General features: G+C 46.5%; 1 protein-coding gene across 1 annotated transcript in view; it reads left to right on the forward strand.

The window, feature by feature from the left end:
* ndst2a (N-deacetylase/N-sulfotransferase (heparan glucosaminyl) 2a) overlaps positions 1-18018 on the forward strand; it is a 112055-nt gene that overhangs the window by 46844 nt on the left and 47193 nt on the right. The window contains exons 3-4 of the mRNA XM_072583461.1: positions 8069-8223; positions 17136-17321. Coding sequence (XP_072439562.1) covers positions 8069-8223; positions 17136-17321 — 341 coding nt within the window. The remainder of the gene's footprint in view (positions 1-8068; positions 8224-17135; positions 17322-18018) is intronic.

The raw sequence follows: 18018 nt of genomic DNA on the forward strand, positions 1-18018 counted from the left end.
ACCCATTCCCCTACCCTATTAGTCTACATTTCCCCCCTGACTAACATACCTGGTCCTACACATCTCTGGACATCCCAGGGCCATTTAGCATGGCCAATTCACCTAACCCATACATCTTTCATCACCGGGAGGATACCCACACAGACACAGGGAGTATGTGCAAACTCCACACAGGCAGTCACCCGAGGCTGGAATCGAACCCAGGTCACTGGCGCTGTGAGACAGCAGTGCTAACCACTGAGCCACTGTACTTGGCTTCAGGACTGTAGAAACGTAGTGACTCTCACATCCATGTTCGGGATATTTTCCAAGGCAGCTGTTTGCTTTGGGTCACCTGTCGGGGTCCCCTCGACAGTCAGTTAGGGTTTTCTGAATGACCCCTGCGAATCACCCTGGCACACTGCATACTGGTGCTATATAAACGTACGTTGTTGGTACATATTAGGTGAGGAAAGGCGGAGACCGAAGATTGGAGTGAACGTCCTGGCTAAGACTCGGAATACGGAGAGGGTACTTATTTTTTTTAAAAACAGGCAGAAATTGAAATGTAATACAACTAAGAGGATGAAAGGAAAGTGTCGGGTAGGAAGGTTAAAAGGAGTCTGAAGTCAGACAAATGGAAACAGCATAATGTGATCACTTGTGAAGAGATGCATAGGATGGTGACCTTGGATTGAGCACAGCTAAACGTGGATTAAGCAAACCACTTTATGGGAATCCCTTGGGTGCCCAGCTTAGTGCTGCCTCCATCATGTGATAGATGTTGTAAACTGATCCAGAGCTGGAGTTTTTCAGCACAACAGGCTCCAACCCTGTTTCCTTGTGGAAACCAAACCAGTCGGCCGAGTTTTAGTTGAGGATCCGTGACCTCGTGGCTGAGAGGTATTGGATTGAACGGGAAAGAATGGCATAGAGCAGGTGCGCCAGGGGGATGGGTTACAATAGTAAAGGGTGATCACAATTCTATGTCCTGAGGACACAGACTATTGTGGTGTACCTGTCTGGGGCATCCTTTATTTCTGTTCAACCACACCAGGAGAGTATAAATCAGGAAATTTTGCTAAATCTCTATGATGCACTAATTGATCCACACCCAGAATGCAATGAACTGTTATGGTCACCTTCTTTAAGGGAAGGTATACTGGCAATGGAGCAGGTTCACTCGGTTGATCCTGGGCATGGAGGGGGTTGTCTTATGTTACAGGGTAACTATTTAAGGTTGTACTTATTAGTGTTTAGAAAAATGAGAGGAGACCTTCATGAAACATGGAAAATTCTTAGGGATCCTGACAGATGGAGAGAGTTTGTTTCCCCTTTGTGGGAGAGTCTAAGCTTAGGACATAATCTAAGAGTAAAGATTGCACATCTAAGACAGAGATAAGAAGGAATCTCTTCTCTCAGAGGATAGTAAATCTATGGGCAGAGGGTTGTCAAGGCTGTGCCATTAAGTATTCAGAACAACCTTGATTATCCGAACGAGACAGGTGGGGGGAGTATTTTGTTTGGATAACTGATTGTTCGGATAATGTTTTACCGGACCTTGAGATCTTGTTTGGATAGTCTGAAATTCAGATAATTGTAGTTGGGATAACCAAGGTTGTTCTGTATTCAAGACTGAGATAGATTTTTTTTTTAATCAGTAAGGGAATCGGGGGTCAAGGCAGGCAAGTAGAGTTGAGAAGTCTCGGGTCAGCCATGATCGCATTGAATGGTTGGACCGAATGGCCTGCTTCTGTTTTATTTCTCATGGTTTTTATAGAATGATGACATTTCTCTCCCCTTGGGCCTATCATTTGCACACCCTGCATGTGAGAATTGAGTGCAAAGTGCTAAAGATATGGGGAGAGAACAAAGTCTTGGACAAATTTGGAAGCGAGTTTGAGAATGTTAGAACGATACATTCCCAAACCAGGAGTCAGTATAGGAGCGCAGGAGCAGAGCATGTGAAAGTCCTGCTTCAGTTGTATAGCAAACTGGTGAGACACGTTTAAGTCCCCTTGCCTAACAAAAGATATGCTTCCATAGAAGGTGTGCAGCAGAGGTTCCCAAGACTGAGTCCAGATGTCCTTTGAGGCAAGATTAAGGAAACTAGGCCAGTGAGTTGAAGTAGGAATGGAAATGGGTGATATTATTGTGGCGGAGGATACCATGGACACAAAAACAGAAATCACTGGAAAAGCTCAGCAGGTCTGGCAACATCTGTGGAGAGAAATCAGAGTCAACATTTCAGTTGGAGTGACCCTTCTCTCCAGAGATGCTGCCGGACCCTCTGGGCTTTTCCAGCGATTTCTCCCTGGAGTTTGGGAGAACGAGAGGCGATCTCCTCAAAACTTGCAAAATTCTGGATAGAGTAGGTGGTGCAGCAAAGATGTTATCCCTGTCTCTGCAGTCTGGAAACCAGAGCACAGTCACTGGCCCAGAGTATAAGACAAGTCTCACTGAGATGAAAGGAATGTCTTCACTCAGGGAACAGTGACTCTGTGTAATTGTTGTTCCCCAGACGTTTGTGGAGGCTCAGTTATCGAGTAGGTTCGAGTGACAACGAGGAAATACGTGGATATTGGGAGCACCTGGTTTTGAGGTAGATGATCCACCATGATCCAGTGTGGCCTGATATGCTGAATGGCCTTCTCCTGTGTCCCTATGGAACAAGGTGGGATGCAGACAGCATAGTTTTGCATGAGTTAATGTTTAAGGAGCACACTGCGATATTCACATTCTGGGAGCAGCAGCAGATGAGTTGAAGTAGGAATGGAAATGGGTGATATTATTGTGGAGGATTATACCATGGACACAAAATCAGAAATCACTGGAAAAGCTCATCAGGTCCAGCAGCATCTGTGGAGAGAATTCAGAGTCAACGTTTCAGTTGGAGTGACCCTTCTCTCCACAGATGCTGCCGGACCTGCTGGGCTTTTCCAGCGATTTCTGTTGATTGAGAATTCTTTTGGTTTCGATATCATGAGCATGTGTTTCACAGATGACCAGTAATAATTCCTAACTCCAGTACACGGAGAATGTCCTGTCCCTAAATAGTCTATGAGATGTTAAAACTCAGGGTTTTTGCACCTGACTGTGTGTGGACAGGAAACTCACCCTATTACCCCAGCATTTCTTTGATTCAGTCGTTAGCAGCATCTCACATCGATCTATTTCCTCGCTATCTCCCTGGGTCCCACCCACCCCCCCACACCTTACTAGTTTAAATCCTCCCAAGCATCTCCTTGCCAGCATATTAGTCCCCTTCCAATTTAGGTGCAATCCATCCTTCTTGTACAGGTCACTTCTACCACAAAAGAGATTCCAATGATCCAAAAATGTGAATCCTTCTCCCATATACACCAGCTCCTCAGCCATGCATTCATCTGCTCTATCCTCCTATTCCTGCCCTCACTAGCTCGTAGCACTGGGAGTAATCCAGATATTACTACCCTTGAGGACCTCCTTTTTAAATTTCTGCCTAACTCTCTAATCTCCCTTCAGAATTTCAACCTTTTCCCTTCCTATGTCGTTGGTTCCAATGTGGACAATGACCTCCTGCTGGTCCCTCTCCCCCATGAGAACATTCTGCACCCTCTGAGACATCCTTGATCCTGGCACCAGGGAAGCAAACACCATTCTGCTTTTTCTTTGCTGGCCACAGAAACATCTGTCTGTGCCTCTGACTACAGAATCCCCTAACACAATTGATCTCTTGGAAGCCGACGTATCCTCGTTGCATTAGAGCCAGTCTCAATACCAGAAACTTGGCTGTTTGTGCTACGTTCCCCTGAGAATCCATCACCCCCTACATTTTCCAAAACAGCATATCTCTTTGAAATGAGTATATCCACAAAAGACTCCTGTACTAGCTGCCTACCTCTCTTACCCTTCTTGGAGTTGACCCATCTATATGACTGTATCTGAGACTTCCACCTCCGCCCCGCCCCCCCCCCCCCCCCGCCCCGCCCCGCCCTTCCTATAACTGCCAACCATCACATACTGTTGCTGTTGCAAATTCCTCATTGCTTCTATCCCTCTGTCCAACTGATCCACTCTATCTGATAAGATTCACATCCAACAGCATTTATGGCAGATATAATCCGCAGTAACTCTTAAACTCTCTTTAAACTCCTACATCTGACAAGAAGTACATATCACTGCAAAGGCCATTTTTGCTCTTTCACAATCTACAAACCCAGAAAATAACACCGTCTTATTCCTCAACAAACACTGCCCCAGGTTAAATTAATAGCTATGGCTTATATTTTAAGTTTAATCAAGAGACATATCTCCAAAAACATATAATCAAGAAAGAACCCACTATAATCACTACTGCAGCCTTTCTCTTGGACAGACTTAAAACAACAATTAACTTATCTGATTCTGTGCTGTGAACTTCACCCAACAGTTCCTCCAAGATTAGTTGTGAATTTCACTGTTTGTTAATTTTCCCAGATGCACACCGACATCCAGCGATACACGAATTCAAACAGCAAAGGCAACAACTGTGCAGGTTTTTTCTTTCTCTCTCTCTCTCTCTCTCTCTCTCTCTCTCTCTCTCTCTCTCCCCCCCCGCACTGTCCCACCATGTGCTTCCTTTGTCTGCTCTGCTCCCTTTTTAAACTGCTGTTGTTTTGACTTTTGTTTTCCAAAGTTCCAAAACAATGCAACAGCAGATAAACAGTAATTACTGCTCCTGGAATTTGAGGAAATCACCTCCAACACCTAAAATACCTCAAAAAAAAGGAGCAGCTCTTACAGCCAGAAACTTTTCCTGTCCTCCATCTTGGATTACTCAGAATCCATTTTATATAGAAACGATTAGCAACAAATGGAAAACAGCTGGTGAGTTTTAAGGCAATCTTGTTTCCCAGCTCCTTTTTTGCTCACTCCACTGACAAGTTCATAGAATTGCCACATTGTGGAAACAGGCCATTCGGTCCAAAGAGTCCACACTGACCCTCCGAAGAGTAACTCATCCAGACCCATTCCCCTATTCTTTTACTCTAGGTTTACACAGAACATAACAGCGCAGTACAGGCCCTTCGGCCCTTGATGTTGCGTCAACCTGTCATACCAATCTGAAGCCCATCTAACCTACACTATTCCATGTACGTCCATATGCCTGTCCAATGACGACTTAAATGCACATAAAGTTGGCAAATCTACTACCGTTGCAGGCAAAGCATTCCATACCCTTACTACTCTCTGAGTAAAGAACCTACCTCTGACATCTGTCCTACATCTATCATCCTTCAATTTAAAGCTATGTCCCCTCCTGCTTGCTTTCACCATACTTGGAAAAAGGCTCTCCCTGTCCACCCTGTCTAACCCTCTGATTATCTTATATGTCTCTATTAAGTCACCTCTCAACCTTCTTCTCTCCAACAAAAACAGACTCAAGTCCCTCAGCCTTTCCACGTAAGACCTTCCCTCTATACCAGGCAACATCCTTGTAAATCTCCTCTGCACCCTTTCCTTGACTATTGCACCTAACCTACACTTCCCTGAGCACTACGGGCAATTTAGCATGGCCAATTCACCTAACCTGCACATCTTTGTGATTGTGGGAGGAAACCGGAGCACCCGGAGGAAACCCACGCAGACACGGGGAGAATGTGCAAACTCCACACAGTCAGTCGCCTGAGGCGGGACTTGAACCTGGGTCCCTGGTGCTGTGAGGCAGCAGTGCTAACCACTGAGCCACCCTGCTGCCCTGCAAGTTCAAGTTACTTTAGTCTGCAGTCTCTCTTGTCTTGTGAATGATTCCTAATTCCAGTTGCTTACAAGCCCTGCTCATATTGAATCCAGTACCTGACGACTTATTTTGTCACTTAAAAATATTTGGATGGCACTGATTTGATGCCTTTTATTGTATTAAAACAGCAAGATATTTCACAGGGAGGAGTATGAAGCAAGTTAAACTCTAAGCCCCATAACATCTGAGTACAGATGGCCAAAGAGTGAGGTTTTAAGAAATATCTTAAACAACGAAAGAGGCAGAGAGGTTTAATGATGGAGTTTCTGTGGAGCCATTGAATTCAGGGATGTTGAAGAGGACAGAATTGGGAGGAGCACAGATATCTCAGAGAGTGAAGGACTGGAGAAACTTACAGAAATAGAGAGGGGGAAGGATGTGCCAGAACTTGGAAATTAGTCTGTGTGAGAAACAGAGTTTAAGTTTCTCAATGTAGGTCAGCGTGTAACAGGTTGACAGGAGGAAGTAAAATATGAGCCCAAATCTGAGAAATTTGAAACTTTTATCAGAGAAGGGTTCGGGTGACTGGATTAAATCTGGATAGTTTGCATTGGCTTAGCAAAGTGGGTCACCTCTGGGTCCAGGGCATTGTTTTAGGACCACTAGAAGTGTGGAGCAGCAGACATACTGACAGAGTGCAGCATTGTCAGAGGTAACTCTTGATGGTGAGATTTCAACAAAAGCCTCTGTTTTCCAGCTGAATGGGTGGGTGTGAAAGACCCCACGCCCACCGTTCCTGGGTCTGTAACCTGGGCTGGGTTTTTACTTTTCCCTCTGTCAGTACATCCCATCGTTTTGGTGCCCCTATCATTTTGGCTGGGACCCATGATCTAGGACCATTCTTGCTCAGTAGTGAGTGCTGAGCCCATGACCATCTTCATTTGTAACGCTAAGGTTCACACTGTTTTCCCGGGCAATTTGTTTGGGAAAACGTGTGCTGTGCGCACGGAAATGTTGATTTGGATTATATGAACAATCTCACTAACCTGCCCGCCAAACTTAATTGGTGGTTTGAAAGTTACTATTGAATCTGTTTTCTCCAGCCTTGTGGGCAATGTTTTCTAGGTAATGCCAGCACCCGGTATTGAATGAAAACACTCTCCTTATCTTTCTCCTACCATTTAAGACCTTAAGATACAGGAACAGAAGTTGCCCATTCAGCCCCAGTGAGTCTGCGGCACAAAGCAATGAGATTGTTGCTGAGCTGAGTTATAAATCTCACAACACCAGGTTATAGTCCAACAGGTTTAATTGGAAGCACTAGCTTTCGGAGCACCGCTCCTTCACCAGGTGGTTGTAGAGGACACAATTGTAAGGCACAGAATTTAAAGCAAAAGTTTACAGTGTGATGTAACTGAAATTATACATTGAAAAATACCTTGATTGTCTGTATTTTTCAATGTATCATTTCTGTTACATCACAATGTAAACTTTTGCTATAAATTCTGTGCCTTACAATTGTATCCTCCACAACCACCTGATGAAGGAGCGACGCTCCAAAAGCTAGTGCTTCCAATTAAACCTGTTGGACGATAACCTGGTGTTGTGAGATTTATAACTTTGTACACCCCAGTCCAACACCAGCATCTCCAAATCGTAACTGATCTGATAATTCTCACCTCCACTTTCCTGCCTTTTCCTCAGAACCCTTGATAGTCTTAAGGATTAAAAATCCATCTACGTCAGCCTTTACATATTTAACGACCCAGCTTTTCTGCGGTAAAGAATTCCACAGATTCATGGCTCTCTGAGAAAAGAAATTCCTTCTCGTCTCTGATTTAAATATACTGTCCCCTACTCGGCGATTATGCCCTTCAGTCCTAGACACTCCCACAAGGGGGAACAACCTCTCTCTCTATCTACTTTGGTCAAGTCCTTTAAGAATCTTGTTTAGCAGTCTGTTTCTATCAGGCTCTAACTAAATACAATGCATGGCTTTAGATTTGTCCCAGGGTGTTCCGAAAAATAGCTACCTGGATAAACATGAACTCTGTTCCTCCCTCCACGGATGCTGCCAGATCTGCTGAATTTCTCCAGCAATTTTTTCTTTGTTTTTATTTCCGAACTCAAGTTTTCTTTTTGGATCTGTCAGTGCTGTTCGGGAATCCCTTGACCACTCACTTCAGAGATTGTAGGGGCGTTGGGGAAGCTGTGTGCTGGACCCCAATAGTTAGTTCCGATTTCTCTTCACAGGTGCTTCCAGACCCGCTGAGCTTTTCTAGCAACTTCTGTTTTTGTTTCTGATTTCCAGCATCCTTTGGGGGTTTTATTTTAAGCTGTTTTCGTGCTTACTGCTAAAACTCTGCCGTCTCCTCTATTTTCTTGCAGGGGCCAATGAGGAAGATGAAGGGGATGACATGTTGCTGAAACACAGGAAGGAGTTCTGGTGGTTCCCCCATATGTGGAGTCACATGCAACCGCATCTGTTTCACAACGAGACAGTTTTAGCCGAGCAGATGAAGCTGAACAAGCAGTTTGCATTGGTAAGTCCCAGCTTGGATTTATATTCCCTTCTGGAGCAGCCAGTGAAGACTTTGTGAATCCAGCCTGTTCGGCAGATCACTGGAATCCCAGAACCTGCCCCACATTTAACTCAGAGTGATCGACTCAACAAAAAAATGCCTGTATTTACTCGAGTACTAGTCGGATTTTTTTGACTAGTCATGGAGATGTACAGCATGGAAATAGACCCTTCGGTCCAACCCATCCATGCCAACCAGATATCCCAACCCAATCTAGTCCCACCTGCCAGTACCTAGCCCATATCCCTCCAAACCCTTCCTATTCATATACCCATCCAAATGCCTCTTAAATGTTGCAATTGTATCAGCCTCCACCACTTCCTCTGTCAGCTCATTCCATACACGTGCCACCCTCTGCATGAAAAGGTTGCCCCTTAGGTCTCTCTCATATCTTTCTCCTCTCACCCTAAACCTATGCCCTCTAGTTCTGGACTTCCCCCACCCCAGGGAAAAGACTTTGTCTATTTATCCTATCCATGACCCTCATAATTTTGTAAACCTCCACAAGGTCACCCCTCAGCCTCCGACACTCCAGGGGAAACAGCCCCAGCCTGTTCAGCCTCCACCTAAAGCTCAAATCCTCCAACTCTGGCAACATCCTTGTAAATCTTTTCTGAACCTCTTCAAGTTTCACAACATCTTTCCGATAGGAAGGAGACCAGACTACTTTTTAAGGTTAAATTTATGGGGTCGCCTGTTATATGGATGCTAGTTCTGAGGGGCTGAAATTCATGCCCATCAAAATTAATACCGTATCGTTAGCAGAAACCCAACTGATCTCTCAACAAATGAAAAAAATGATTTATGGTGATTCTGAAAACCTGGCGCGGGACACAACAGCCAGCGGACTGGAAGACTGGGAGCAGAGCAGAACAACTGGCAGGCTGGAATGCTGGAGTGAGATGTGACAGCCGGCACACTGACTCATAAATGTCTATCTGTTATCTGAAGAGCTAGGGTTAGCTTTTACACAGGATATGTGAAACATTCCAGGTTATTTGGCCAAAGACAGGGGGTTGACTTTTACTTGAGTTTTACTATTACTCTAGTATAAACGGTACTTAAATTCATAGAATCTGGAACGCACTGCGTGTAAGGCTGGTCGGGGCAGAAACCTTTGTTAATGTTTAAAAAGCACTTAGATATGCACTTGCAATACCAAGACATGCCAGGCCATGGGTCGAGTGCTGGAAGTTAAAATTTGAAGAGTTAGGTGCTTTGTTTTTGACTGGCACAGACTTGATGGGCCAAATGGCCTTTCTCTGTGCTGTACGCCTCTGTGGCTAATTACTGAATGGTGAGTACCATTTGTCTGTCAGGGCTCTTTGGTAAAGTTAGACCCACATCATTGTCCTTTTCCCATATTACTGCAACTCTGGTCCAATCAGGTTTTCCTCCACTTCCTTTTTGATCGTTACTATTGAAGCTGCTTCCACTGCCCTTACAGGAAACGCATTCCAGATCATTGTTTGCATCCTGTGTTAAAAATAAACTTTCCTCTGGCATCGGCCCTTGATCAGAAATGGCCTAATGTCCGAAACATCAACTCTCCTGCTCCTCGGATGCTGCCTGACCTGCTGTGCTTTTCCAGCACCACACCTTTCAACTCTGATCTCCAGCATCTGCAGTCCTCACTTTCTCCATCAAAATTCCAGCCATCTTGAGCAACATATTGCCATGAAAAACATACGGAGACTATTCAACCGCTCAGGGGTGTTCTGCCGTTCAGTTAGATAAGAGATAGACATTTATGAGTCAGTTTGTCTCCTTGTCCTTTTGCCAACCTTCTTAAAACTTGCTACTTTTGGTGATTTCCCCTTCTCCCAGAGGAGACATTTTCCCATTTTTTAACTCAATAAAACCCCTTCAGGATTTTGAAGGAAGCTCCTTTCAACCTTTTCTGCTCCCAGGGATAGCATCCCTAATGTCTCTATGTTCTCTGCATAACTGAAGGCATCATTTGGTTGACCCTTCTAGAACCTCACTGCGGTTCAAGAGGACCCTGGGGCACCCTGCAGGCATATTGCTAATCTGATGAAGGGCCTATGTCCAAAACATCGATTCTCTGCTCCTCAGATGCTGCCTGACCTGCTGTGCTTTTCCAGCACCATACTGTCAACTCTAGTCTCCAGCATCTGTGCAGAAACAGTTTTACTGTGCACGTGACTTGAAAGTAACCTGAAGAGTGTTTTGAGACCGGATGCTTAAATTGAGAAGATGCTGTAGTCCTTAAAGCCGGTCCATCGAAACATCGCCTCATAGAATCTCTGAATTGGAACTATGCAGGAGGCCATCCAGCCTGCCCTCTGTCCATTACCTGATGCCAGTCTCCTACATTTTCCTGATATCCCTATCATTGCAATCCAGCTAATCCCTCAATGACCTCTTGAATGCTTCAGTTCAACCTGCCTCCACTGCAATTCCAGAGCCGAAAAGTGTGCTGCTGGAAAAGCACAGCCGGTCAGGCAGCATCCGAGGAGCAGGAGAGTCGACGTTTTGGGCATAGGCCCTTGATCAGAAATGGGCTAATGTCCGAAACGTCAACTCTCCTGCTCCTCGGACGCTGCCTGACCAGCTGTGCTTTTCCAGCACCACACTTTTCAACTCTGGTCTCCAGCATCTGCAGTCCTCACTTTCTCCACCAAAATCCCAGGTATCTTGAGCAACATATCGCCATGAAAAACATACGGAGACTATTCAACCCCTCAGGGGTGTTCTGCCGTTCAGTTAGATCCATGGCTGACCTACACCTTAACTCCATTCTCCCGTCTTGGTTCCAAGGCTAGACGCTGGGTCAGGATGTTGGATCATCCTCCTGATAGCACCTGCACTGCAGTGCCTCACTATCACCACCTTGAGGGCTGTTCGGGATATGAAATCACCAGCAACTCTTCCATTGCCTTGAACAAATTAAACAAAAACTTGTTTTACAGAAATCTAATCTCCATTTTGAAGCCTCAAGAAGTTTGTGAGGGAGAGTGTTTGCAGATTTCCTATGGCTCCTGTATGAGAATGTGTTCCCTGACGTTAACCCAGAACAGCCTTGCTCTGATTTGAAGGTTGCATTCCATGTTGTGCTCTCACCCACTGGAGAAATTTTCTCTCTTTTGACCCCAACAACTTCAGAAAGAGAAACAGTAACTGTAGAGTCATAGAGATGTACAGCACAGAAACAGACCCTTCGGTCCAACTCATGCATGTCGATCAGATATCCCAACCTAATCTAGTCCCATTTGCCAGCACTTGGGCCCATATCCCTCTGAACCCTTCCTATTCATATCCCCATCCAGATGCCTTTTAAATGTTGCAATTGTACCAGCCTCCACCACTTCCTCTGGCAGATCATTCCATATACGCACCACTCTCTGCGTGAAAACGTTGCTCCTTCAATCCCTTTTAAATCTTTTCCCTCTCAACCGAAAGCTATGCCTTTTAGTTCTGGACTTACCCACTCCAGGCAAATTGTCTGTTTATCGTCTCCATGCCCCTCATGATTTTATAACCTCTATAAGATCACCCCTCAACCTCCAACGCTCCAGGGAAAACAGCCCAGCCTATTCAGTCCCTCCCCATAGTTCAAATCCTCCAACCCTAGCAACATCCTTGTAAATCTTTTCTGAACCCTTTCAAGTTTCACAACATCTTTCCGATAGGAAGGAGACCACAGAATTGCTTCACTATTCAAAATGTGTTTGATAGAGGTTTATCAAACCATGAGGGGCATGGATACGATAAATAGCGAAAGTCTCTACCCTGAGGTGGGGTAATCCAGAACTAGAGGGCATAGGTTTAGGGTGAGAGGGGAGAGGTACAAAAGAGACCTCTCACTTTTTCACACAGAGGGTGGTACGTGTATGGAATGAGCTGCCAGAGGAAGTGGTGGAGGCTGATACAATTGCAACATTTAAAAGGCATCTGGATGGGTATGAATAGGAAGGGTTTGGAGGGATATGGGCCAGGTACTGGCAGGTGGGACTAGATTGGGTTGGACCGAGCTGTACATTTCTATGACTCTATAACAGCTGAAAGTATATTTGTTCACAGGTACTAACTGCCAAAGACTTTATACTGTAATTAATATCTGGAGACCAAAACCTCTCAGGTCCTTATAGCGTTATATTCTTATAGAGAGCCTGATCGCCCACTGTGGATATTTGGGAAATCTCTGTGTCTCCTTCTGTACCCACTGACCTGTGCTAACTCCTGGACAGGCAATGCCTTCCATTTAACAATTCACATCCTTTAGCCTGCTGGACTTTGCTCCATTGAATCTCCTGCCAACACCTCTCTACCTCCCTTCCTCTGAGACAATCCTGAAAACCTACCTCTGACCAACCTTCAACCAAACGGTTGTAATATCGCCTTCCATGCTTCACTGTTAAATATCATATGATCACCCTCCTTGTCATATTTTATTACATCTGTCTTGATGTATGAATCCAACGAATTCTTGTGAAACCACTTTTAAACGATTAATGTGGAATTTTGGATGGAAGTCTTCAGTATTCCCAGGCTGTCATTCCAGTGTGATTCCAAGAAAGTGATGTTTGGATTTCAGGCGTGGGTCATCTGCTAAATGGGGCAGAAATCTCCATCCTAGTTAGTCCTTTCTTCATTCACAGAATGAGTAAGATCCTGCAGAATGTCCGTTATCCGAACAAACCTTCAGGGCGAACTGTTACTCAGTAAACCTCGGGGGAATGCACAGCCTAAAATCAAATTCTAATAAGACTGACAGTTGTATCATATCTGGCAAGAGTATGCTATTTGTCCAGTGTGCTGCAGTTCATTCCCAATGTAAATGCACTTTGACATCTCTATAACAGCTGGAACTGGGATTGCAATCTGGAACTGTGGATGGTGACAGTAGAGGGTCCAACTTCCTTTTTGTCACATGGTTAACCAGAAATCTGTTGTATTCTGTCTCCGTGCCATTTCTGTGGGGAACAAATTTAAAACACCGCCTTTTTAGCTGTGCTGGGAAATTGCTTGGTCATGACCACCTGGTTTGGGTATTGAACTGAGAACTTCTGGCTCGGAGGCAGGGATATGACCCATTTCCCCTCAAGGGATCCTCTGCGTTATTATCCTGCCTGTTTTTGTAGACTCCACGCAATTAGACGGAATTAAACATCATTGGTCTCCATTGGCCCAACACTATGAGGAGGTGTTCCTAAACTGAGATGGGAGACTTAACTCTACTAAAGACCTGATTTGTACAAACTGCCACTGAATCCTTTCATCCTAGCAAGCACTGCTGATGCTACGCGAAAGAGGTCAGGACAGAAAGCAGCTCAAGACGTTCCTTGTCAATGGCAGATGTGTTCTCAACAGCCTTTTAAATTGTAGCCTCCTATGCCCTAAATCCCCGCTGTCTGCCCATTCCACTGTGAACAGCTTATGTTTTATTCATGCTGGGGAGTTGAAATCACTGCACGCTCTGTGACACGGTGTGTGATTTGCCTTCAGCAGTTCGGGAAGGCCAGCGTAATGGGAATTTATCTGAGTGGCTCTGATGGAGTATAATGGAAATATAGCACTGTGTCAGGCTGTGAAGTGGCTTTGTGCTGCTGCTGCGCCCCCCCCCCCCCCCACAATCTCTCAGTCACACAAACAGCAGTGAAAGGGAGACTGGACTCCACAACAGTCTTATCAGTGATCACCTCTCAAAATGGACAGTTTCCCACCAGCCTCCTCCTGACCTTCCACTATCAGTTGAGGCAGCAGTTCAAGGCTTGGTAAGATGATTTTCCTCTTTCACCCTGCACCCCCCCCCCCAACTTACTGAGCCCAGCTGAATAAATTAGGCTGTGTTTTTCTGATCCCCACAGCTCTGCGATGTGTCCACTTTAATCTGTTTACTGAAGATAACCTCAGCACAGTGGATTGTGTTACTTTCAATTGTCCTAACCGTCGTTTAACATAGATTAAAAACAATGACTGCAGATGCTGGAAACCAGATTCTGGATTAGTGGTGCTGGAAGAGCACAGCAGTTCAGGCAGCATCCGAGGAGCAGTAAAATCGATGTTTCGGGCAAAAGCCCTTCATCAGGAATAAAGGCAGAGAGCCTGACGGGTGGAGAGATAAGCTAGAGGAGGGTGGGGTTAGGGAGAAAGTAGCATAGAGTACAGTAGGTGAGTGGGGGGGGAATGAAGGTGATAGGTCAGGGAGGAGGGTGGAGTGGATAGGTGGAAAAGAAGATAGGCAGGTAGGACAAGTCATGGGGACAGTGCTGAGCTGGAAGTTTGAAACTAGGATGAGGTGGGGAAAGGGAAAAGAGGAAACTGTTGAAGTCCACATTGATGCCCTGGGGTTGAAGTGTTCCGAGGCGGAAGATGAGGCGTTCTTCCTCCAGGCGTCTGGTGGTGAGGGAGCGGCGGTGAAGGAGGCCCAGGACCTCCATGTCCTCGGCAGAATGGGAGGGGGAGTTGAAATGTTGGGCCACAGGACGGTGTGGTTGATTGGTGCGGGTGTCCCGGAGATGTTCCCTAAAGTGCTCTGCTAGGTGGCGTCCAGTCTCCCTAATGTAGAGGAGACCGCGTTGGGAGCAACAGATACAATAAATGATATTGGTGGATGTGCAGGTAAAACTTTGATGGGATGTGGAAGGCTCCTTTAGGGCCTTGGATGGAGGTGCGGGAGGAGGTGTGGGCACAGGTTTTACAGTTCCTGCGGTGGCAGGGGAAGGTGCCAGGATGGGAGGGTGGGTTGTCGGGGGGGGGGGGGGGGGGGGGGGGCATGGACCTGACCAGAGAGTCACGGAGAGAACAGTCTTTGCTGAAGGCGGAAAGGGGTGGGGAGGGAAATATATTCCTGGTGGTGGGGTCTTGTTTGGAGGTGGCGGAAATGTCAGCGGATGATTTGGTTTATGCGAAGGTTGGTAGGGTGGAAGGTGAGCACCAGGGGCGTTCTGTCCTTGTTACGGTTGGAGGGGTGGGGTCTGAGGGCGGAGATGCGGGATGTGGACGAGATGCGTTGGAGGGCATCTTTAACCACGTGGGAAGGGAAATTGCGGTCTGTAAAGAAGGAGGCCATCTGGTGTGTTCTGTGGTGGAACTGGTCCTCCTGGGAGCAGATACGGTGGAGGCGGAGGAATTGGGAATACGGGATGGCATTTTTGCAGGAGGTACGGTGGGAAGAGGTGTAACCCTGGTAGCTGTGGGAGTCGGTGGGTTTGTAAAAAATGTCAGTGTCAAGTCGGTCGTCATTAATGGAGATGGAGAGGTCCAGGAAGGGGAGGGAGGTGTCAGAGATGGTCCAGGTAAATTTAAGGTCAGGGTGGAATGTGTTGGTGAAATTGATGAATTGCTCAACCTCCTCACGGGAGCACGAGGTGGCGCCAATGCAGTCATCAATGTAGCGGAGGAAGCGGTGGGGAGTGGTGCCGATGTAATTACGGAAGATCAACTGTTCTACATAGCCAACAAAGAGACAGGCATAGCTGGGGCCCACAAGTGTGCCCGTGGCTACCCCTTTGGTCTGGAGGAAGTGGGAAGATTCGAAGGAGAAATTGTTAAGGGTAAGGACCAGTTTGGCCAAACGAATGAGAGTGTCAGTGGAAGGGTACTGTTGGGGACGTCTGGAGAGGACAAAACTGAGGGCTTGGAGGCTCTGGTCATGGCGGATGGAGGTGTAGAGGGATTGGATATCCATGGTGAAGATGAGGCGTTGGGGGCCGGGGAAAGGGAAGTCTTGGAGGAGGTAGAGGGCGTGGGTGGTGTCTCGAACGCATGTGGGGAGTTCATGGACTAGGGGGGATAGGACAGTGTCGAGGTAGGTGGAGATGAGTTCAGTAGGGCAGGAGCATGCTGAGACAATGGGTCGGCCAGGGTGGTCAGGCTTGTGGATCTTGGGAAGGAGGTAGAACCGGGCAGTGCGGGATTCCCGGACTATGAGGTTGGAAGCTGTGGGTGGGAGATCTCCTGAGGTGATGAGGTTCTGTATGGTCTGGGAGATGCTGGTTTGGTGATGGAGGATGGGGTCATGGTCGAGGGAGCAGTAGGAAGAGGTGTCCTCGAGTTGGCGTTTGGCTTCAGCGGTGTAGAGGTCAGTGCGCCAGACTACCACTGCGCCCCCTTTATCTGCTGGCTTGATGGTGAGGTCGGGATTGGCGCAGAGGGATTGGAGGGCTGCGCGTTGTGAGGGTGAGAGGTTGGAGTGGGGGAGGGGGGACGACAGGTTGTGGCGGTTAATGTCCCGGCGGCAGTTGGAAATGAAGAGGTCGAGGGCAGGTAATAGGCCAGCGCGGGGTGTCCAGGTGGATGCAGTGTGTTGGAGGTGGGCGGGAGTCCTGATTGTGAAAGTAAGCTCGGAGGCGGAGGTGGTGGAAGAAGTGTTTGACATCACGGCGTGTATTAAATTCATTGATGCGTGGACGGAGGGGGATGAAGGAGAGTCCTTTGCTGAGGACTGATCGTTCGTTCTCAGTGAGGAGGGGGTCTGGACGGATGATTCTTGATTGGTAGGGGAGTCAGGAGTAATGGTGAAAACTCTGGAAAGAGGAATGTTGGATCAGCCTTGATCCTATTGAATGGCACAGCTGGATCGAAGGGCTGAGTGGCCTACTCCTGTTCCAATTTCTTATGGTCTAACGGACTCAAAGAGCTAACTCTGTTTCTGTCTCTACAGGCGCTGCCAGACCTGCTGAGTTTCTCCAGCAATTTCTGTTTTTGTTGCAGATTTCCAACATCCACAATTCTTTGCTCTATAATACTGTGCTTAACCTTTTGATGTTGTCGAACTGCTTGTATTCTGTTGCAGTCATTGGAATGGTGATCGTGACATGTTTCGTGAGGCTGTAATTGAAGGGGCTGCGTGTGCTGAATTGTCTTTCAGAATAGTCCTTTCTAATCAAAGCCCCGGACTCTTGCAGGACCACGGTATCCCCATTGACATGGGTTACGCAGTGGCACCACATCATTCAGGGGTATACCCAGTTCACAAGCAGCTCTATGAAGCCTGGAAATCCATCTGGGGAATCCGAGTCACCAGCACAGAGGAGTACCCCCACCTGAAGCCAGCCCGATATCGCAGAGGGTTCATTCACAACGGTATCATGGTGAGTACTTCTGACAGCTTAATGCGGTTGTGGTTTCACGTGTCTGAGTCGTTTGCTGTGGATCGCCAGTTGAAATTTGTCTTGCAAAGCGTTTCTTCCCTTCTCCAGTCGATGAGAGCAATTGTCTTGTGTGTTGTTATCGCCCCCAGTGGTTGAGGCTGGAATTGCTCAGTCTGAGAAATAAAAATAGAAGACTTACATTCAGAAAAACAACTTCAGGACATCTCCCAAATGCTTTGTAACCAGCGATTTGCATTTGATATACAATGATGTACAAGTATAATTGCTGTCATCATGTAGGAGATACAACAACCAAAGAGTGAGTTCTCATAATATGAAATCATGAGGGGTGTAGATAAGGTGAATGTTAGGGGTCTTTTCCCTAGGGTGGGGGGATTTCAAGACCGGGGGCATATTTTTAAGGTGAGAGGAGAAAGATTTAAAAACAACCTGAGGGGCAACTTCATTAGACAGAAAGAGGTTTGTGTGTGGAATGAACTTCCAGAGCAAGTGATGGATGTGGATATGGTTATAATGGTTAAAAGACATTTGGATAAGTTCATGAATAAGGAATGTTTGGAGGGATATAGGCCACACGCAGCCAGGCGGGACTAGGTTGGGATAATGGTCAATGTGGATGACTTAGACTGACAGGCCTCTTTCTGTGCTGTATGACTCTATGACAGGATCGTTTATT

The sequence above is a fragment of the Chiloscyllium punctatum genome, chromosome 13, assembly GCF_047496795.1.
Source record: "Chiloscyllium punctatum isolate Juve2018m chromosome 13, sChiPun1.3, whole genome shotgun sequence".
Classification (NCBI taxonomy): Eukaryota; Metazoa; Chordata; class Chondrichthyes; order Orectolobiformes; family Hemiscylliidae; genus Chiloscyllium; species Chiloscyllium punctatum.